This window comes from Melopsittacus undulatus, chromosome 6, assembly GCF_012275295.1.
Source record: "Melopsittacus undulatus isolate bMelUnd1 chromosome 6, bMelUnd1.mat.Z, whole genome shotgun sequence".
NCBI classification, from domain to species: domain Eukaryota; kingdom Metazoa; phylum Chordata; class Aves; order Psittaciformes; family Psittaculidae; genus Melopsittacus; species Melopsittacus undulatus.
The window spans coordinates 37,898,696-37,922,670 of record NC_047532.1 but is presented as its reverse complement, the minus strand read 5'-3'; the positions used below and the strand labels follow the sequence as shown (position 1 = coordinate 37,922,670).

The 23,975-nt window shown below is 46.4% G+C and overlaps 1 protein-coding gene across 1 annotated transcript; it reads right to left on the bottom strand.

Moving 5' to 3' along the window:
• Nucleotides 1-1,720: 1,720 nt before the first annotated feature.
• SCHIP1 (schwannomin interacting protein 1) lies at nt 1,721-21,322 on the bottom strand. Its single transcript, XM_005141960.3, has 7 exons — nt 21,143-21,322; nt 10,044-10,162; nt 6,822-6,939; nt 5,979-6,176; nt 5,362-5,485; nt 4,139-4,232; nt 1,721-2,749 (listed from the first exon to the last, which is right to left on the bottom strand). The coding sequence occupies exons 1-7, from the start codon at nt 21,170-21,172 to the stop codon at nt 2,698-2,700; spliced, it is 735 nt and encodes a 244-aa protein (XP_005142017.1). The 5' UTR covers nt 21,173-21,322; the 3' UTR covers nt 1,721-2,697.
• Between the last annotated feature and the right edge of the window lie 2,653 nt (nt 21,323-23,975).

Below are 23,975 nucleotides of genomic sequence, written 5' to 3'. Positions count from 1 at the left end.
CCTGTGAATATGAAGAATTAGCTACAGGGAAGTGCAGCTGGTGCATCAAGGGTAGCAGTCTGCATGATGGGGAGCTTGTGGAACCCTCAACCCCATAGCCCCATTCATATGAAGGGTGGTAGGTGTTTCTGCTTACTGCATCAGCTATTTTTGGTGACTTCTTGTCTCAGGAGGTACTCATCCTGTTGCACACAGTGCAGGCAGCCTGCTAAAGGCAAACACTGCCAAGTTTGGCATCTCATTCAACATGGTTTGTTTGGTGGGGACAAGGGGAGAAAGAACCAAAAACCCATCCAGGAGGATACAGGAGACTCTGAAAATGGGACCGATACCGTGAAAGAAATAGGTGACAAAATACAGACAGACCATGACAGGACAGCAGCTCAGAAACCACGCAACACCTTTCTGTTTTAAAAACATCATTTAATCCATTAATTCCACAGCATTGCCATCATACACACCAGCATCACACCTCAGTACACGGGACACAGAACCAAGGAGATGCAGCTACCCAGAAACACGCTTTTTTCTTAAAAAAACCACCTTCACCCCCAAAGGGCATAAGGGGGAAAACCAGCAATAGGTGACTGGAATAACTAGTTCTCTTCAGCAAGTTAAAGGCACTTAGCAAGGGAACGAAACTCCAGCCTGACCAGGCTGCCTTACCCTGGTGCCCCACAGCTGGGCCCTGATGGGTGCAATGCCAGGGATGATGATGCAGAGGGCTGCAGGGGGTTCCCTGGGAACACCTGGGGCTTTCTGGCTTTTTTTTCCTTTTGAAAGCTGAGAGCAACCTTTTTGTATTTGGGGATTTTGCTGTTCATGCTTTAAATCCAGTGGCACGCAACTCCTCACCAGTACCCAAACAGCCGCTTCTGATGGAGGCATCAGCTCTGTGTTCCGCAGGGATGAGTTTGGCCTCAGAGCATTGCAAACACAGCCTATTACAGAGCAGAAACATAACCGAGCAAGTCTCCCCACGTGCAGGCAACAGCATCAAGCCAAACCAGAGCAACAGGGAAACTAACACCCCCAGTAGACGTATTTTTTCTGCATAGTTAAACCCCCCCCAAAAAAACAAAACAAGGAGTTTACATCATTGCTGGTCTGCAGCTGAACCCATCCCACCATCTTTCTGTTAAAGCCACCCCCCTGGGGCAGGCACAGCTCAGGGGTCACTGCCCAGCAGGGGCACAGGGGCTGTAGACCAGGGACTGTCCACTGGAATGTCCCCAGAGCAACTCCTGCGAAAGGAAAACAACCCTAAGCTAAACTGCTAAGGGCCGGCACTTCTATAACCTGCAAAAAGATGAGGGAAATCATCATTTTATAAAATACATTCTTGTCAGGGGATGAAATTTTAATGCAGCTCATGCTTTTCTGAAAACACCCTGAATAAGTCATTAGCCAGACCCTTTGCTAAGATGAATTTTCTCCCGAGATAAAAAGAATGAAAATGTAAAAAGCTGGTGTGTGTGAGATGCATGTCTGCTGCTGGCTATGGCTGGACGGCCTTAGGAAGGGGCTGGCCGAGCTGTTGCAGCATTAAATCAAATAAATGAGGGATGGAGACAGACCTGTTAGTCTCCCCGTGTCCTTCTTCCTGTATGCGCAGGGGAGGACACATCCAGCACTCGGGCGATGAACACAGCTGCTAACAGGGAGCCCAACCCAAAGGCAGAGAGGTGAGCAATTACCATATATAATACATTTAATATGCTGCTTTGATTATTAACATTGATTTTCTTTTTTATTTCTGACATTGGTGAGTGGTTTAAATATTTAGCCTAGACAATAAAATAGAAAAAGAACTCATCTATAGTATGTGCCTAATTATTCTAACAATAGTCACAACATTAGGGCCCAGTGAATGTTATTATAGAAGAATCTCTTAAGTCCATGTCATACAAACATTATGAACTTACAAATAAATAACTCTACAAAAATCCTGTCTTCTTTCCATGATTTCATGTGATTGACTGGAAAAAAAAAAAGAAAAATGAAGCTTTTTCTGGTGATGACAAATTAGGAATTGCACATTTGGTTCAAGGAATACATCACTGGTGCATCACCAAAGACAACCACTAGGCAACAAAAAGACATATCATATGAAACAATTTTTTAAACTTTTATTTTACATATTTATACATAAAACTTTCAAGGTAACTCTCTGAATCCAACCGAATGTTAATAGTACATCTAAAAATGCATGTCAGGTAGTCAACATTCACAAAATGTTGAAAACTGATTAAAATATACATATTACTGAAAGCTACAACTTCACTACGAGGCAGGCATGTATTTTTTGACTTGTATAGCACCGTCAAGTACAGTTTCTTTATTTTAAAACTACAGTGAAGAATAAAAAAGTAGTCAATGGTAAAATATCATTCAAATGAAAATCTCTAAACAAACAAAAATAAAGTTAAACTACCCTTTCTTCTCACCCATGATTTATAATGTTATAAGTACTGTACATTTTCTGTAATAATATTATTAAAATGCCTGATATTTAGTGGCACGAGTAAAAAAATTAAAATAAATTAAGAAGCAGAGGCCAATCACCAGACATAAAGCTTCAGACATGGTCAATGACTAACACTGGTTTTCTTGTGCGCCACCGTGGACATCAGAGCTTGGACACACACAGAAGCAAAATGAAGTATCGCTCGAGCTCTGCTCCCGAGACTCCCAGGTTCATTTTGCCGGCATCTTCTCTGCCATGTGCTTCTGCTGACTTTCGGCGTGTCTGTGGGGAGGAAAGAAGCTGTGTTATTCAGCATGCTGAGGAGAGGTGGAAACATGAACCACAGGCTGGGCTGTGCTCCAAGCCAGCATCCCCACTGCCCTGGCAGCAAACCACAAAGGACGTTTTCCTGAGGAAAAAACAAGCACCGAGCATGGGATGTGTAGTCTCTGCCCGGGCTCCTTCCTGGCAGGAGGGGACCAGGAGATGGGTAAAAGGGAGAGGAAACCCTTCCCCAGAGCAGTTTTAGGTCAGCTGGGATCACTTCCTCTCCTCCTGCAGGGATGGCCAGGGTGTTTGCCCCCAAACAATGCCAGGATGAGGGGAGCTGGTGCCTCCCCATGCACCAAAGCCCCAACCATGCTGACCAGCTTCCAAACAAATATCAGTTACTAAGCTGTCATTAACTGCATTTAGGAAGCAAAGCATTTCCTGAAGCACAGAAGGAGAAACAGATGCAAGGTGGTGTTGGCATTTGCCTGCTGACCCAGGTGCATCCCCCATTCCAAACCTCCCCTTTTCGCCACTTGCTCTGTAAGGGAAGCAGCGACAGTGTGTCACAAAACTCAGAAACGACAACCTGCTTGCTTGTCCTAGGGAGCCACCAGCCCCCGGGCAGCATGAGAAATGCTCCCAAATCCCTCAGCTGGCAGATACTTTATTCAGACTGAGCACTGACACATCTCAAACAGCTGCTATGCTGCACCACTATGTTTTTAAATAGAAACAAATTTAGGCCATATTTTTTTTCAATCTTAATGCTTCAGTTTTGAAACCATAGTCCTGGTGTGCTGACAATAGCCAGTGCACCTTATTTTTCACCTTCTTTTCCCCCTAAAGCTTTCAGTATTAATGTTTCTGCAGCACATCACTAATTATCCCAAAGAAATATGTGTCTTAAGCCTTGCTGCCCAGGAGATGGAGTCCTTTAGGAAACCCACCTATATTCTGTAAGGCTTTCTATTTTACCAGCTATAGAACATTAATATGAATGTGATTCAGAAATTCTCCTGTCAGTCAAGTCCTCCTGGCAGGAGAGGAGGAGCAGCTCTTGCTTACCCCAGCAAGAAGTATGGGTTGACATAGGAGGCCACTTGGATTGTTTGTTTGGGGTGGGAAAGGGGAGGTTGCAGTACCACTCCTTTCCAAGCTTTGGAAAAGGAAACACCAACTCAAAAGCATGCACCAACACCTATGTTTGGGGAGCTCTTGAAAACTGCTGACAGCCTCCAGAACTCGAGTGCCCTGATTTCTTGCTTTAGAGAGCAGTGTCTTTCTCAGCCCTTCTATAGAAAAAGCTTTAGTACCGAAATTCTGCTAAAAGAAAAACCCTACATACTGCCAATGGCAAGCTAGGACCCTAAGAGAAATACCCTGTGGAGTCTCCTTCACCTGGTCAGATCCTCAATGTCCACCAGCATGGCGTCCTGCTCCGTGTGCAACTCGTCCCGAATGAGAAGCAGCTGCACCAGCTCCTCGTTCAAGCCTGGTGATGGGGAGAAAGGGGATGAGTTTGTGATGTCCCAGGGAACCCTGGTTTGGGCCCCATACATCATCTTTCCCTACCACATTACACAAGCTGGTACAGGGAACCAGGAGGGACCTCACTAAAGCATGCATGTTTTCTAGTGTAAGCCCCTTTCTGCTGCATGCACTTCCTCACTTGAAATAGCTTAATGAAGCAGGAAAAATAAAGAGGAATTTCTCAGTGCTTACAGTCTGCTGGTTCAGCTTTCTCTCACTTGTGGGCAATAACCCTGAGCAAGAAACAGGCTGCAGAAAGCATGTGAGCTGCTCATCCAGGCAACCTCAGGTTTAGCTTTTGAATTCCCTGTGGCAATGCAGAACATGCTGCCTACTTGTCCTGGTTTGGGGTTACTGTCCAAGCTGGTTCCTCTACTCAAGAGGGATGTTTGTGACACTGGATTCCTGCTTAGGGCCGTGTCAAACAGTGGGGAGGAAGAAGGAGACAAAAAGGACCCTGTGAAAAATTAACCTGTGGGCACTGATTCCCATGAAGGCTGTACCTGCCCAACACTTGCTGACAGAGCTGCTGTTTAGACTGTTTAAATACAGCTGTACTGGTTTAACACCTCTTCAGTTTGGGAAGCAGGCTCCCTGTTAATGACATTAACAGTTATCATCCCATACTTGGGTGCTTCGTAAAGTGGACCTAATTATTAGGCCTTTTTTTTTGTCTTTGAGGCACAAAATAACAGATCACAACTCAATAGCACAGCTCTCCATCCCCAGTGGGCTGCTTCCAGAAGGGATGCCGATTAACCAACACTGGTGGGGAAGGAGCAGCACAGCGGCCCCTGACCAGTGTGATTTTTTTTTACCTACAGCCACCAGTCTACCCCAAAATGGGGATCCCTTGGGGAAAGAAAATCCTAGATCCTCTCTTGGAAAACCCTGAAGCCAAGCGAGAGCTTTAAGAGAAACTGAAAACAGGAAAGAAAGCCAAAGAAGTCAAATCCAGAGAGAACTCCTCTGTGCACCTCTTCCATACACTCATGTTATTATACATTTGACAATATTTCTGTGTGTATCCTGGAGAATTGTTTTTAATTAAATGGAACATATTGAAGAATAATTAAACAAGTATCACTTACTTTCTATCTGTGAGTGGAGATCGTTGACTATCACCTGTAGCTGCCCGATAGTCATGTCTCTTAGATCAGTGGGTTTTAAACTTCTCTTCATCAGGCATTCACTTATATGAGGCATATGTGGCAGCTGGAAAGACATTTTTAGTTTTTTACTGTTTTCTTCCAACCATTTCCATCTCTGTGCTGCAGCAGTTTATATTGCCTGCATCCCACTCTCAAAAGCATGCATCGATGACTCCACCAGGACTACCACACCAAGCTGAAACATCTACACATTTGACCCAAGTCTTCAAATATACTGCTGTAAAGTGAGGCACAGGCTAGGATGGGAGGATAGGATAGGATGGGAGCAGACTATGACTTAGAGGGTGAGCAGCACCATGTGTTGGCCTCAAGGCAGTAACAATCTTTATGCTTCAGCATCTCATTCCCTGCACCTGATAAGACAACCCATGTCAACCCTTCAGCTCCTGACAACAGTCCCTATCTCCACTGCTCCTCTGCATGCCTACAAGCACTGTGAGCAAGCACCATGGTTGGTGTGCATGTCTCGACAAGCAAAAGCAAACAGAAGAAGGGCTGGCACTACCCCCATGCACCGTCCCATAGCCCCCACTTACAAGATCCGCAACTGGCGATTTCTTCCTGTTCTGTTTTTCCACCTCGACTTGCATTTTGGCCATGGGTTTTGCCATAGCCAAGGCCATTTTGGCTTCAGCTTGGAGTTTCTTTTGCCTTGTGAGGAAATCCATGTCATCAAGGGACTCTGACTCTTCCTCTGTCGTGTCTCTGTCAGAGTAGGATGAACTCTGCTTGCTCTGGGGAAGCAGACATGCAGCTGTTACAGCCCCATTGCACCAGTAAGTTTGCCACAGGCTTAACATATTTTTGTGCACTTAGGGTGGTATAATTTCTACAGAAACAGTGAAGAGTACAGATTATTTTTTTTTTCATTTTAATCCATAAGATTATCTTTAGAAATCAGCGTGATTCCCAGATAGGTCTCCCTGACTATTGGTAGTGATTTGAGCACTTTAAATGGAAAGAGACAACCAGATCAATACATGTTGAAGGGACAGGCTGGTCAAGCTGGAAATAAAAATCTAGGACCACAATGTTATATTTACAAAGGAAAAGAGAAGAGAGGAAAGCTGGTGGGAGCTGATACCACTTCATATCCATTACTGCCCTGATAATTATCAGAGCCAAAAAGAAAGGGAGGAAGGAAGGAAGAAGGAACACCTTCACATGAAGGCATCTACTCTACAGCAGCTCTGTGCTAGCTATGGGTAGTTCACTATCTGCCCCTCGGCATCTCACATTTCTTTAACTGGTGGCTGAAGATGCTGATCTGGAGTTTAGCACTGCTATTTTAATACGATCAGTTCTTCACCAGCTTCTATTTTGGATGCTCTATGGTTTCCATGCTCTGGAGCCTCCGCAGGAGGGGTTCCCAGACCTACCATGGGCGACAATGGTGTGTCCAGGCTGGTTTCTGTCTTGCTGTCATCAGCATCACTGTCCTTGTCGCTGCCGCTGTCATTCACAAAGCAAATCTGCAGGTTCATCCCACTTTGTAATCTGTGGGGGAAATGGGAGAGGTGACTCCACAGCCCCCTCACACCAGTGCTGCTGCCAGCAAACTGCAGCTCTACCCACTGCACTGATGGATTACATGGGCAAGATGCTGCACCACCATCAGCAGCGAGTCGTTTGTGTTTTGAAAGGATGCTGTTGTCCTTATTTTGTATTGGCCTCAGGAAAACATTACCATTTTCCTTTTTTTTTTTTTTTTCAAGAAGATGGTCATCCCACTCCCAAAAGCAGCACTAGGACCATGATCCCATGGCAGCAGGGCACAGGCAAGTTCCTGCTGCTGCCCAGCCCTGCCATTTCTGAACAGCAGTTAACATGGGACTGGAAACTCAGCGGCATGATAACAACAATGCTTCTACCACCATCTATTGATGAACTTCAGAATTACTAATATACTGCAGAGCTATTGTCATCATGAGTGGCTATATTATTACATGAAGTAAAATATATATAAAGCTTATATAAAATGAATATATTATATATTAATAAAGAAATATATTTTAATAGAAGTATAAAATAATATATAATATTATATAAAATAATGTATTAGCATTTGTAAGTATCTATTCAGAAGGGTAATAAGCCTGTTTATGGCAAAGAGGCACTACTGTATCACAAGAGATTATGACTGGTTTCTGGACCTTCTGCCTGGTTTGGACAGGTTAAGACCACCCAAATTCACCTCGATGGGAATTACTTTCTCAGGGTAGGGGATTCCCAGCTCATGCTGAGAGAAGAGAAAAGCACTTTTAAGGCTGAGATTCTGGCTTTGGCTCACACAATAGTTATCCCCCCAGAGCCACTGCAGAGCTGGTCATCAGCCATGTAACATACATTTTAGGGATGCTGAAGAGCTGGGTACACCAAACTACAGATGGACCGCAGGGCTCCCTCTGCTCAGATTAGCCTCAGGAAGCAAACAAGGGAACAGATTTTTTGGCCAAGCGGGTACCTGTGAAAGCCCACGATGATGCTCACATTGTGGAGCAGCTCTGCAGCCACAAGCCCATGCACCCTAGGCTCTCCACAACAATTCACCCATCTGACACCAAGGTCAGGCCCATTTGCCTCCCTCCTACAAAATCTGCTGAGGCTTTGCACATCTTAAAAAATTCATTAAATATTAACCCCAGAACTAGAGATTTTTGAGTAAACCCTATCAGACTTCTTGGTGGATCATACTCTTATCACTGCTTGCTGAAGATCAGGCAAACTCCTCACATGTTCTGTTATTCCTCATTCCTGACAGAGGGGCTTATATTGGTACTTACAGGCAGCAAACTTTTATTTTTCACTTGTTTCAATGGAATTTCTTAGTCACTGTTACCATAAAATAGATAGCATTAATAATTAAAATTGTTTACGAAATACTAGCACCCTGAAAGGTGGTAGATGCCCCACCGCTGGAAGCATTCAAGGCCAGGCTTGGCTGGGGCTCTGAGCAACCTGATCTAGTTGAAGACATCCCTGCTTATTGCATGGGGGTTGGATTAGATAGATAGCCTTGAAAGGTCCCTTCTATCACAAGCCACTGAACGGTTCTATTGTATAATTCTGCACAAACTTTTAAGCCATGGTGCTCAATCATGGGCACCCAGGCTGGGGAGCAGGATACACCCTTGGCTTGGCTTCAAATTGCATTGCATGGAAAGGGCAGAGAAACTGCAAAACATGGGTCTGCGACTCATGCGCCTTTGAAGAGCGTGACCCCCACACCCAGCAATTTAAGCAACTTAAGTTCTTTTATTCTGTATGCAAGCATGAGAGCAATAGTACTACAAAGGCAGCGTGCAGTACTAACGCTTTGCCTGGACTATGAATATTAGCAAAACACCAAAGTGTTCAGGTACAGCTGGTAATTTCTTGTGGCACAGCTGCCAAACCCTGCCACGCAGTGTTAATTAGAGCTGCACTATAATTACAAGATAGCAGCTCCTGGTTTAGCTGTAACTACACACAGCAAAACTGTTTTCCCTTTCAAATGACTTGCAGTTCAATTTAATTTCACAATTGTACCTCTCTGGTGTAATAACAGTATTCCTTCTGGCTTTATGCCTCTCTAAGAATTCTTTCTTCTCCCACACCATGGCAACAGGTAGATCTTCTCTCCCAGTGTGGGAGGTGTTTGATGCTTTCCCAGTGCCACGTGTTATTCCTCAGCAGCTGAATATAAACAAGCCTTTTTGGAGTGTATTTGATGTAGGAATTTTAAAAATCAGAATAAGTGAGGTACCCACGCTATGCAATGTGCCAGCCCCATGGATGAAGCAGTGTCCAGTGAGCAGAGCCTGCACAGAGCATGTGGACATGGAGGGGAGGCAGGGAGCCATGTCTAAACTCATTTTTTCAATTCTCTGGTGTTTTCTGTGCATGAGATTACTTGCTGTCCACTGCCCTGCTGTCACCAGGGCTAGCTATTAGCATCAGATCTGTTTCCAACAGGCTGCCATCTCCTGAGCTACTGAAGGAAGGTGAGCTTTTACAAACTCATGGGTTTTCACCAAGCAACAACATGCTGCCTGATCCAGGATTGCTAGGATGACAGGACCATTCTCAAAACCTGCCCTGCTTTGGACATGCATGTCTGGCATGAAACCAGGCATTCAGGCATTAAAATCCTCAGTATTTGGCCACGAAATATAAAAAAATTCCTTCAGAATAAAAATAAATTAACAGTAACTCCAATTATGCATTCATGATACTTCCACCACCATTCTTGGTCTGCCCATATCCAAAGGCAATGCCCAGTTCAGGGCAGAGATTCTAAATGAAAACCTGAGGGAAACCTAACTCAGGAAACTTCAGCTCATTTGCTTTAATCCCCGAGCATCCAATTATCTCTTCTACACAGTTTTAAACTTACAAAACTAAATAATAAAACAATAGCACATTATTTACAATTATTTACATAACGTACAACTATGGAATTTGGAGCATAAGATGTTCTAAACCAAGGAAAATTCAAGAATATGGCTGCAAGCAAAACCTGAGAGATTCTGTGAATGAGAGATTGCAGGATGTCCTACTGGAGGCATCTCTCAGTTTTTGGCCTCCAAAGAGGTTTTGGGCTGTGAGGCCGCCTGGCTTACCGAGAGGAGAGGCTTGGCTTGCCGCTCTTACTGCAGCTGGTATAAAGTCCTGGGCCATCATCGAAGAAACTGCCCAGAGCCAACTTCTGTCTGATTGACTCCCGCTCATTCTTCTGGGCCTGAAAGGGAAGGGCGACACAGAGGATGAAGCCGTCGATCATGCCAGTGTGCACAAAGCAGAGCTGTCCCACCTGTCCCATTGCCATGCTCATGATGCCAGGAGTCCCCCATACTGTCTCCCATGCTTGGGTGGACCACACAGCCCATCCCAACAAGGAAGCCCATCTGCATCACTCTCTACACATACTGACAAATCTGTATCTATATATGCACACACGTCTGCTATATACCTAATATATCATAGAATGGTTAGGGTTGGAAAGAACCTTAAGATCATATATACACTGATATCTGTACCTATAGACATATACAGCCACTGAGGCCACACTTGCACCATTAGCATTCTCCACTTCCCTGAGCAGCCTCCAAGACCACACAATCCTTTTGCCAGGGTGTTTAGAGATGTAGTTTTAATCATCATCAAATTATCCTGTTTTTAAAATGTATTTTTATGCATATTTTTTATCTGAAATTAATCACCTATCAATGGTTATGGAGATGACTCTGTAATCAACAGGCAATAAACGAAAATCACAGATCTAGATTCAAAATTAGTACCAGTACTATCCCAGTGTCTGTCACTAATGGATTATATGCCAAAGCCGACAACAAATTCATGCAAGGCAGCAAGTTGTTGATAGAAGGAACATTCTGAAGCCCTCAAAAACATTTAATTTTAAAATAACACATAATACCCAGTCATAGCAGGCTTATACCCAAGCCAATACCCAAACATAGCAGGCAAGCATAAGTTTCTTCCACAGGGTTAATTAATATAACTGTGCTTCCCATATTTCACCTAAGTAAATGTAAAACACCTCTTTTTCACACAAGGAAGTGAGCTATAACAAAATGCAAATTATTAACTTAAAATAGCTAATGATTTAATTCCAGCTCCAGCGCTGACTACGTGTATTATCACACTGCACATTATTATTGTCAGTCCCTTACCAAAATACATGTTTCCTTTGCAACCTAACTCCTTTTCTTTAAAATATTAAAAATAACCCACATGGCATCAAGTGATGTAATATTCCAGGTTCAGCTCCCAGCTTCCAAAGTTCTACCCAGGCTGCCCAGGTATCTTTTCCTAATTTTGGGTTGCTTTCAGCTTCCATTAACTGATGCCTCAGTCCCACGGAGACAGATTTAGAGTTAAAAACAGCCATCCCTGCTGGTGAAGGTAGCACAGTGAAAAAAAAAAAAACCCAAACAAGTAAAAATGAGTGAGAAATATTATTTTACTTGGCTGAAAGCAGAGACAGGGTTGCCTGTGATGATTCTTCCCATCTCACATACAATGCATGTGGACCTCTCTCCCTTGAGTGCCAGCTGCACCCCTCAGTACATCAATATTTCATGAAGACACAGATATTCAGCCTCCCCTTTTTTCCAACTCAGATGAGCCTCTCCCACATCTTCCCAACTACATCTGATTTTCCTTGTATTCCAAAAGAAATGAGGAGCCCAAAGCACATCTCCACCTCCTCCTACCCAGCTGGGACAGCACATCCCAGCCTCCACACCAGCTGGGACCACTCCCTCTCTCAACAGTACACCTACCTACTCTGTGTGTGCTGAAAACTACTCTTCCTTGCATTATAATACACACAAATACAGGCACACTTTTACATATTTGCCCTTTCAGATAGGGCTGTCTCTACAGATCTTTTTTAATTTTGCTCCATTTCCTACCGAGATACAACTGCTCCCCGTATGACATCTGTACGTTTAATCAATGTGGAATTTGTTTTTACCACCAGGTCATTATTGAGGATACTAAATAACACTGCTCCCAGAACTAAGTTCTGAATATCTCGTTTTATAAACCAGACACAGGCTAATGACCATAAAGAAATCAAGAATCTTATTTGTTACTATAGAATAGAGAACAGTTGCTAAGAAAGACAATATACCTAAGGGAACTAGATTTGAGGCTTTAGATGAATTACCCAACAGCTGCAGCACACATCCTGAGCTGGGTACTGAAAACTATAAATTGAGAAGGAAAATTGCAACTGTTTTTTTTACTATCAAATATACTTACTCGGTATATAAAAATAATGGATCAAATATGCAAAATGCAATGGTAGTAGGAAGAAAAATATAAACCCATGTTATTTATGTATTTTGACACTGAATCAAAAATTCATGCATTTCTGAAAAAGGCATCTGGTGTAGGGCTGACATTTGGTTCCGACAATTATTTTAAACAAAAGACTGCTTTTTATTTTTAAGGCAACACAGTTTGGAACGGATGTTTTCCCTCTTACTGTTGGTCTTCCAGTTCGGAAGGTCAGTAGCTACCTTTGTTTAAGTACACAATGTCAGACTATGGCCATGACTGCCTACATGTAGGATGCTTTACACAACCATTCTAGTAAAGGCAAATTTCCAGGAGAGGTTCAGCCTTTCCCCATAGCGGACTCAGCACACTGTTTCTCAGGCTGTCACCTGCTGTGATTATTGCTCTTTATAAAACTATTGCAATCACCTCTTCGGCATTTGCAGATTATACAGAACCGTTTGTGCTCTTTACCACTCACGTCCAATACGTGACGGCACCCAGCCCATCCCCAACGCTCTGCGGCACCTCAACACAAAAAAACCCCCTACATTTTTGGTGAAAAGCCTGAATTTATCCCATATATGCCTTCTTCCAGTACAATCCCATTCCTGGGGCACATGGTGATGCAGTTGATGCTGGAGGCTGCTCCTGACCAGCCTTGATGCTGGATGGAGAGCACTGCCCACAGCAGTGCGCACAAGGTTTCTGCAGTTTTCTGGGAAAATAAGCAAAGTCCATGTTGTTCATATCACTTAAGAAGTAGTAGCCAGACTGCTCTTTTCACCACATACCACTCCATGCTATTTAGCATGCAGGCACCTGTACTAGCAGCCTTTACTCACTACAGACTTCACCCAAAACAGCACACAAAATTGCACATGGAAGATTTATTTGGTGTTGAGGTGCAGCAGTGATTTGCCAGGCTCCTTGTCATGCTCCGTGACACCCCACCTTGGGTAGGGAAGCCAGCACCTAATAACGGCTGATGATGGCATTTCTGGAGTTGCACCAATCAGCACCAAACCTGGACCAAATACCAAGAGTGCTTTGCTAAGGTGCTGCCTGTTGGAGAGGGAAAAGTCTAATTACACAGTGAATTACAGATCAGCAGGTGCCAGCAACACTTCATCAGGGCCCTGTCCCATGCTGCCCGTGCCACTGCGATGCAAGAGTTAAAATGCAGCAAGGCCAGCAGAGGCTGGATGCCCCAAACAGGGTGCACAGCCAGTGCCTGGCCCCAGCCAGGACATGGCCAGGCCACCGAGGCTATTTTTGCCAAGGTCTGTCATTACCAGCCATGGACAATTACTATATTTAAAGTTCCAGACCCACAGGCAGCACCTTATTTATGTCTGTAAAGTACCAGTGCTGTCACTGGATTTACAAACAAAAATTGTAACCACAGAATATTTGTTTTTATCTCCTTTTCTTCTAGGTGGATTTGCTGGTAAATGCAAAATCAAGTCAAACTTGCATATCTCAAGCCAATAGCAAAGTGCCTTAAAACCCAGCGGTTTCGAGGTAGGAGAACGCATTTGGAAACATGTCTTTATATTGTATCATAAAGTGATACAGAAACACACAGAGAGGTTTGCTGCTGGTGTGTTTAACACCACCGGGCATTTCCCTGCTCCAGCAGTGAGACCCAGAGCCCTGGGAGGGTGCTGGGCAGCGTTTTGGCGGGTCTCCTCCTGCCAAGGCAGCAGCCGTGGGCAGACAAAAGACTCCTTTTTGTCTCTTACCTTTTTATAACTCCCCTCCCCGGCCGGCACGGCTGCTTTCCTGATGACGTCACCCATGCCATCACCCTCCCGACTCATCTCCTTCGCTCCCGGGTCCTCACGTGGCCAGTGAAATGCTCCTGCCAGGGCATCTCAGTCCTTCCTGCACTCCTCAGTCAGCACCATGGGATCAAGTACTCGCTCCCAGAGCCAAGACCTGCGGGAGCCCACCGTTCCCCGTCCGGGATGCTTCCCCAGCTCCTCTCGCCTCCCAGCTGCTCCAGAGCACCTTGCTTTTCCCTAATAAAGTCAACAGCAGTGCTAGAGCCCCAGCCAGCTAATGAGAGGAAGGCGAGGGCTGTGCAGGCCAGGGAAGCCGTGTCCTTCTCCAGCCACTGCCAGCTCCGGATAAAAATAGCCCTCGGCATCTACACATGGGCAGGAAAAATCCCGGTGTCTGATGTCAAAATCCAAGTCTGACAGTGTAGTCATGGCCAGAAGGGGCAGGAGGAAGGGACTTTTTCCTGGGGCACTCACCGTGAAAGTTATCCTAATGAATTCCCAGCAGCTGGAGGAACTGCCCATGGCTGAGGCTATAAATCCAGGCAGAGACAGGGCAGTCCTCAGCCCTCATATAGCAGCTCTCGATGGGCAGTCACAGCCATGTCAACCACGAGCTGAAGTTTTCACTCTACATGAAAACACATCAGAAAGGACCCCAGGGAACTATTTCTTGGCTAAACCAGTTTTTTCAGGTGAAAAAAGAAAAAGAGTTTCTAGGAATTAACCAGCAGAGCTCACAAAGGCAGCCAGCCTTAACCTGCCACTGGTCTTGTGGGCTTGCAGAGCCTGGGGACCCCTGCACTGTCTGGTCCCTGATCAGGGTGGCCGAGCACCCTAGCCTTGCCTCCTGGGGAGCTAGCTCTGCAGTCTCCGCAGCCCTCAAACCTGCTGCTTATAGCTCCAGCTTGAGCCCCCAGCAGTCCTGCCTGGAGACCTGGCCTTCACAACAGAGCCTCAATCCTGAACAAATCCTGCCTTGCTGAGATCCCATCTGTGTTACATGCATCACAGTGGGAAACGTTTGCTCTGGATAGGCAATGAGAGGCAGAGATCACATGCTTAGTGCAGCTATTTCTACAGAGAATCCTAAGAAAAATGGAATTTGTGCCACAATTCCTTAGGTGATCCTCAAAATACAGCACAACAGCCACAAAATATTTATTTCTGGTGTGACACATCTATCCTGCATGCTAGATGAATTTTAATAGTGATACAAAGTTTACATGTTTCAATGATATATCCAAATCATGCTGACATCATTTCACTCAAAATGATTATTTTAGTTAGATTAGCCAGCTCTACCAACATACAAATTATGCACCATGGCATTACTCTACTCTGAAGTTTCAGGAAAAATAATAAACAGGACTTTCTTTAATTCCACTCTTGTCCCAGGACAAGTACTTTGTAACTATTAATTCCCAAATGAAACAAAGTTGTTCTCTGGATACTTCATTATTTTTAGTTCCCCTCCACCGCTGACTCATTGTGTTCTTTCCTGCTGTTGCTAAATTAACTTCCTCTCCTGGCTGTGGCGTTGGATCCTGACACAATAAATCTGGGAAAAAAAACCCTCAACATAAAAAAACAAACCAAAACATCCCATAGCCCTAGAGGAAGGATGTTTTGGCCAGGAGCACTGGGCTAGGGGCTGAGCCTGAAATTTGCCACATGCTTACCCTGCAATCTGGGACAAGTCTCCCTATCAACCTGACCTCTTTCATTGAATGGGAACATCCCTTATGGCCCGCGTCTCCTCCCTGGCTGCTGAAGTACGTCCCACCCAGGTCCCACTGTGCCTGTGGTACCCAACACACAGTGGGGGATGCTGGGTGAGCACATGCTACGTGCTAGGCCCCCTCTCTGAAAACTGATATCAAAAGTCCCCCTCCCTAAGGGGAGGCAGCAACACAGCCTATTGAAAATATATTTAACACTTCTCATTCACATTTTAAATAGTTTTATCTCCCATCCCAGGTCAGGCCAGTTTGCCTTTTCCCTGCCCTCTGAGCTGGGATGTTCCAGGACCAGCCTCACAGAGAAGCCTTGCCCACCCCATGAGCAGATCCCACAGCTGGTCTGAGTCTCCAGTGAAAACCCAGCTCATTCAAAGCAACAGCAGAAAAAGAAACCTGGTTGAGAAGCACGGCAGCAAGTCCCTGCATCCCTGTAACCATTGCTGGAGATATATTTGGGTGCCCTCCTTTGTAGCCAGAACCAGACCCAAAGCTGCACCTCTGCATGAAAAGTACCCTTCCCCCCATCTATTTTATGCAGAAGGTTTAAATAAGCAAAAAAAGCAATGATGGGGGCTAAACTGTCAGGTAGGTTTCATGTTGGTGTCGCTAGCCAAGGACTCCTCGTACGCCAGCTCACATCAGTAGGCAACTGGCCGCCATGGCCATAGCTGCGGAGACAGCTCCTCCAGCAGCCAACAGGGATGCTGGTGGGGGGAGAGAGAGGTTATTTTTCTTTTCATAGCATGAAGGGAAAGCTCAGAAAGGGCATATCTGGAGCAGGTCATCTGGGAGTCCACAGGAGCACATGGATGCAGAACTGCAGGGAACACACAGGCTGGGAAAGGTTTCACCCAAGTCGTCCTTAAGCAAGGCAAGGAAATAGGACACATCAAGTTTTATGTGCTTTAAATTTGCACTGATTGCTTATGGACAAGAAGCAGCTAAATTTAACTCCACCATGCATTCGTAATGCTTGTTTGAGCCAATGAAAACACCCCTCAACGCTGTTGGGGCATACTCCACTGGGGAGGAAACCAGCGCCCCCCCCCCCCCCCCCCCCCCCCCCCCCCCCCCCCCTTTGTGTTGGGGATTAACTCCCGCATCACTGGTTACCAAGTTAATGGACAAAACCCCTCAATTCTCTGCAAAGTTCAATGAAAGCACTCCAAACATCCTCCCTGCCAAAGCAGTGCATAGCCATGAGGCACTTGGGCTGAGGTACGGAGCTGGCTTCCAGATTCATAGAAATCTCAAGTCACCAGAACTATTTCACAGAACATTTTTATTGTAAAGGTTGGAATAAATCTCTTCAGAGAGGTCCTTCACAGCACAGCATGCTTCCAGAGCAGAACAGCCAACACAAGGCACCTACAAGTCCCTGCAAATTTTGGGATGAAATGGACTTTACACTGGCAGAGGGTAGATTTAGATTAAGTATTAGAAAGAAATTCTTTACTGTGAGGGTAGTGAGGCACTGGAATGGATTTCCCAGAGAGCTGTGGCTGCCCCATTCCTCAAAGTGTGTAAGGCCAGGTTAGACAAGGCTTTGAGCAACCTGGTCTAGTAGATGTCCCTGCCCATGGCAGAGGGGGTGGAATTAGGTGATCTTCAAGGTCCCTTTGAACCCAAACCATTCTATGATTCTATGGCCATGCCCTCCCTCTGATGATGCTTCCCTGAGCTCTAGCACACCAAGTGCCTTCCACCTACTTTGCAGAGGGTTCTTTTTTCCATCTGTCTAAACAAGGCGGCCTCCAGCCCCAGCTCTCTATAATGCAGGCTTTATTTTCTTTTATTGTAATTGGTTTGGAATGCAGGCTCAGTGTGCTCAGCCACACAAACGGAGGTGCCTCCTGCTGTACCACGACACAGCACCCCTCCAGCGTGGCAGTCACAACTGAGAGGCCAGGCTAGCAGCTCTCCAAGTCTGCCAGCACTCCATGGTGGGTTTTGTGGCATTTGAAGCTTTCTTCAATGCCCATCCCTTGGGATTATATTCTGCCATGAGAATTTGTATTCATTTTGATGAAAAAGATGATGACAGTCTGGTATTTCTATATTGCCACAAAAACCTACAAAACCCTTAAGATATCAAACGAAAGAAACCTAATAAAAACTCAATTTTTGTTATTTATTAATTTATTTTAAAATGAGCACTTTACATTTTAAGCTTGTGAATTCAATGGATTAATTCTATGGTTCAGTGCTTGCTGAGACCCTGGAGTGGCAGGTGCCAGCCATCCTTGCCTGGTCCATCCACAGAGCATCCAGCCTGACCCACACTGACACCAGCATCTCCTCAACCCACAGCAACACCTGCACCTCCCCACTACAGGGGTCTTTCTATCAGACCCTTCCTAAGAAACATGCACAAACGTAGCATCACCAGAGTCAAGCCTGCTGCAAGCACGCAGACCAGGTCCCAGAAGAACACGCAGGGCCAAGAAGGATGCACAGCACACTCCAACCCCCCTAAGAAATCATTTCTAAGCAAATAAAATCTCATTTTTCATACGGGATTTTTTTTCTTTTTCTTTTTTTTTTTTTTTGCATGCATAAAGCCCAGTAACATCTCCAGAGCCACTCTAATGCCAGCAGATACCTCAGACTGTGACCAATGCCAGTGCATGGAGCCAAACCCGGTTCCCATGGGCAACTGCCTGTTTGGAGACTCCTGCCTTATGCAGGGACACTGGGTGCTGAAGGGAAGGGTTTCTCTGCTTCTAAAGGCATAATAGGAATCAACCCAAGAAGATGATGTAAATCTAGATATATCACCCATTTGTACAGCTGTGGCAAAGAAACACAGATGATGCCAGCAGCAGGCTGCCAAGTCATTTTGCTCCATGCAAAGGTGGACCTGTCGGACGATGCTGAAAATACGTATTTACAAAGCAAACTGAAACACTGGCTGAGGGTGCAGGCAATAAAGCACTGCCAGTACACATGTCAGAATAAAACCTTTATTTCTGTAGTAAGGCCTTGATTTGCATGCTGGCCTTTTACCCTGTGTGAGCTTGGGACCTCACAAAACATTAACCAATGCACACAAGCTGACATTTTTCTTGTCAAATGGCAGGAGTAATACAGAGCCCTAACCAAAATGTTTGACATAGGAAAAGAAACCAGTATAAAACAGGAAAAGAGAAGTAACTAAGGAAAAATATATGTCACGAAGAGCAGTAGCAGTCTGCATGATGCCAGGATGCCGCCATGGGAAAGATGTCAGATGCTGGGATCCCTGACTGTGGAGGGCCTGGCCTAAATTCAAAGCCTGATTTAGCCACATCCAAAACTCCAGGAGGCCCTATGGCACCTGCATGTCAAGAAAGCAGCAGTGACAGCTCATTTACGGTGTGAAACAGGATCGAGGCCAGGCACAGCATTCCACAGAAATACCCTCCTCTTCCTCAGCACCCACCATCGCTGCACCCTGTCCTCAGCACCCTGCCTGCGGTGGAACTGAAGTCCCAGCCGTGATGTGGTCATGTCAGAGCATTTCTGCTGAATTTCTCCAAAACAAACAGGTTTTCAAGTTTTCCCCTTGTGCTGACTTGCTCCTCTATTTCATTTATTTTTATTTAGCAGCTTTGAAAGAGGGGTGCAAGGAGGGAGGGAGGGAGGGAAGCAGTTTCATGCTGCCACACTCCTCCCTGAGGGCACTCCAGGCAGCCACCAAAATCCTATCATTGCTGGCTTCCAGCCTGATCCAAAACCTGGGACTGGCAGCTCTGAAAGGATTAAAACTTGGCCTTAGGGTTAATGGGTTTGGGAGGGGGCTGGGGTTGCAGTATCATAGGAACATTTTGAAACAGATATAATTTGAAAAAAAGACAACCCCAAACAAACAAATGTTTCTCTGGACTTTTTTTTCTATGGCTTGCATGCTTTCTGGCCGTTTTCACTCTAATATTTATCAGTTTGGAAGAGAGGAACCAATTCACAAACAAGCAAGTAGATTAAAGCAGATGAAAGGCAGCAGTGCTGCCATCACAGCAAGCCCACAGCATTAACACGCAGGGATGCTGGCCAGGCCTGCACCGCAGCCTCCGCAGCAGCTCGCCATCGCTCGCCCACCACCACGGACCAGCTTCCACCCGGGAAACAATGCACAACCTTTAACCCTTGCTGGGTATGCTGGGAAAACATCCGCTGCACCAAAACAATGGCACCATTTATTAAGTGGAGAGCAACAGGCTCAGAGCTGCAGAAAAATCAGATCCCCTGAAACAGAGACTGAAAAAAACCTAGGGTTTTCTTTTTTTTAAAGGAGTTAAAAATGGAAACCCATTTCCAGAAGCATTTTATAGACTGAAAACATTCAGTGAAAAATCTCTTCAACTCTCCTCTCTCTGTACATATGTATGCTTTGGTATCTTATCCCTTCATGATACATTTTGCAATATGAGATATTTTGTCTTAAAACACAGATTGAAGTTTGAATTAAACATGGTGCTGGGGGAAAACAAGGAGGAGCCGCTGTTTCAGGCAAAGCCCCATCTCCTGAGGGTCCAGCTCTGCTGCTGGGAATGCCTGTTGAGTATTTTGCAAAACACACTCCACTGCACATACGCAAACGCATTTCTCAGCATCGCCATAGCAGATGGACAGGAGTTTGTGCATTTAATAACCAGCCTGTACCACCGAGCCCTAAACATGCCATTTCCTGTGCAGGTGCACCCTATGGCACTGACCTTCTCTCCAGAGGGAAATGAAACCACAGTAATAGCCACCCCAGGTCCTCACTTGCCCCACTAAAATAAGCCTGATACTCCCCGGCAAACACGGCTGTTGGTGATGCTGCCTGCAGCACTGCTGCCAGGCCCCAGGGCCCCCTGCGATAGGGGTAGTCCAGATGGATGCTTATCACACCCCCAAAACCATCACCAGTTCTCACACTGATTATTTAGCACAATAAGAACCACGACGAGGCTGTATTAGAAAATAATTTATCTTGTGGGTCAGCTCTTGGGCTTCGATTAAGCTGGAAAGCACAGACAAACACTCCATTTATTCCAATCTAAAATATTCATCACTCTCCTACAGCAATGCCAGAAGTACAAAAATCGCAGCTTGCTCACTCACACGGAGGAGTTTCATCCAGTCAGGCAGTAAGCGGGCTGCTGGGTGCGAGCAGCGGGGTGCGGGGCGCAGGCAGCAGGGTGTGGGCAGTGAGGAGGGAGCAAGCAGTGGGGTGCAGGCAGCTCCTCCGGGCGAGCGCATCCTCGCAAAGCCCCGAGGGCGAAGGGTTCGCCGCAACACGGATGCTTCGAGCCCGCTGCACTGCGAACCCCGGGATGCCTCGGGGCTGGAGCCCACCGTGCAAATCCGAGCCGGCAGGCCCGGGCTCGGCTCCGGGAGGGGGATCAGGCCGCTCTAGCTCCTTACCTGGTAGGAGCAGTTTTCCTGGTGGACCATCTCCGTGCATCATCCGCAGCGGCCGCCCAGCCGGCAGCTGCCGCAGCCGCCGCGCCGCTCCGCGGGGTCTCCGACCCCGGCGGGAAGGAGAAGGATGAGGAGGATGCGAAGAGAGAGAAGGGACACAGAAGAAGAGGACTGCAGCCCGGGCCAGCCGCCCACCGGTAAGATGGATGCTGCCGCGCTGCTCCGCCTGCGCAGCGGCGGCCCCGGCGGAGCGCAAGGGGGGGTGCGTGTGGGGGGGCCGGTCCCGGTCCCGCCCCGCCCGCACTGACGGCACAAAGAGCGGGGGCTCCGCGCAGGGCGGGTGCCAGCCGCCCTCCTCCGCGGGGAAGGGGAAAAACACCCCAAATGCCTCCTCCAGGCCCTGTGCTGTGCCGGGCCAGCTTCCTTTGCCCCGGGGCGATGCTGCGGTGGCCGCAATTCCAGTCCCCTCAGCTGCAGAACCGGCCCCTGCGGGACGCTAGTGAATCGCAGCCGCCTGCCTCGCCTCCTCGAAATGCGGCGAGACACCAGGCCGTTAAATAAATAGCCAACAGATACCTGTATTCTACCCTCTGCTACAGAAATATAGTGCAGCCTTTTCTGGAAAAGGCTCTGCCCTACATTTCCAGCATTTCCATACTTCCCTGATGCAGTGAGGGTGAGCGTTGAGCTCTTTGCATGGCACCTGCTTAGGCTGGGCTCTCATGTCAGGTGCGACCCCATTTTGGATGCAGGGAGATACAATCCTGGGGCTCGACAGAGAAAACACCTATGCTCACCACAGTACCCTTCTCCCAACACCAACAGGCCCTTCTCTAAACAAATCTCCCCAAAGAAAACTGGGGAGAAACTGGAAAAAGTCTGAAGATTGAGTAAATATCCTGGCTCTGCAGATGCTTTCTGCAGGGTGACAGGTGAGTGGGCTGAACCAGTGCTTGCAGCCTGGGGACAACAAAGCCCCTTTGCAGCTTGTCCATCATTACATGCCTATATGCAGAATACTTCACTGCCGTTGCAAAACAGTAGTGTGAGATTATCAAACTTTCTTCGCTGCTTGCAAACTCAGGCTGGAGGCCTGGCATGTGGAAGGAACCACATGCTAATTTTGCTTTCCATTGTAGAAGTCTTTAATAGGAGACTGGAATGAATGAATGGTGGGACAAGTGGATAGTTCATAATTCTCTGCATTTGCAACTTTGATCTGCTGAGCACTGGTTTGTCAGATAACTCAGATTAATTCAGTTCGGCTCATTTTCCAGGGGTAACACATACCCCAAGAGACTCATTTGGTTTGGGACTAGGCTGGCTGTGGCCTCAGCTGGGGGTAATGGGACAGCATAAGCCCTAATTTTGGCTGGATATGGCCTATCCGAGGTGCACCAAAATGCCCAGAAAGTGATGGCAGTGCCACGGGCTGGGCTTGCATCCTGCACTGAGCACTCTTACCCAGGCAGGCAATAGCACTTTGGCTTGCAACTTAGAAGAAACTCTGTGCCTGACCTTTGTTATGCAAATAGAGCTTTTCTGTAAAGGTGGTTGCCCAAAGATGTGGTGAATGCTCCATCCCTGGTGGTGTTCAAGTCCAGGTTGGACAGAGCCTTGGGCAACATGGTCTAGTGTGAGGTGTCCCTGCCCATGGCTGGGGGGGTTGGAACTAGATGATCTTAAGGTCCTTTCCAATCCAAACCATTCTGTGATTCTATGATTCTTTATTCTGCTCCTAGTCACAGCCAGCTGTGGCTGAGTTCAGACATGCACATGACTGAAAGCCAGAAGCACTTCCTCACAACATATCTCGGATTTGAGTCCCTGCACCAGATGTGCCTCTGGAAGAAAGGAAAAAAAAAAAAAAAAGAAAATCCTTTGTAGACTCATCACTGCCCCAGCTTTCCCAGCTTCCCACCTCACAAACAGGCCAGTGGGAGCTGCTGTGGGTGGATGGAGAGACCCTCGAGTCCCTGCACAGCTGGGCAGCACAGAGAGAGAGAACCCCTCTCAGCTCCAGCCTTCCTCCCCAGTGCCCTCTTCCCTACAGGAGCAGAGCTCTGGAACAAATACAGCTTTCATTTTAAAAAAAAAATCTGCATAATTTTTTAAGAGGGGATGAAGTCATGCCTGGTTTTTACTGGTTCTGCACAGAATCCCATTCAAGTAGGCAGATCTTTCCAGACATCAAAATAAAAAATCCTCACTTTTCAATACATTGCATAAATCTTGGGCTTGCTTAGGAAGAGTATCTGTGGCAAACTAAAAGCAGCTCCAGGTATTACATAATCCCTAATGCCATTTATTATGTGCATCACAAGGAGAACTCCTGAAATTAGTCCCTGCTTCCCACGTGCAGGTTTATCTATAACGGCTGTGACTCAGAGCTGCTCTGTGTGCAGTAGATCCCCGGCAGGGACTGCACCAACCTCTCTGCACCCAGGTCTGGTGTGGCAAAGGGTGAATACCCCCAACCTATTTAACAGCTTATTCCTTTTCCAAAATCACCCAAGAAAGCACTATGTTTGGCTGCAGAAACACTACCCATTTGCAGCAAGGCTCTTCCCTCCAGGGAATGGAGCCCCACCGAACATTGCAAATGCAGGTGGAAAAGGCCAGACATCATCCTCAACCTCTGGATTTGCTTCTCTGTTTTGTACCCATTTGCAATTACCCATTCAGAAATGAGGTGGGCAGGTAGGTAATAATTAAAGCAATGAGTGATTAAATTGAGTGAAAAGCTTCTGGCAGTTGTCCAGGTGTGTCAATGGGAAATGATGCTCCTGGATGAAGGCAGTGAACAAGCACTGCTACTTTCTGCAGAGCCCCAGGT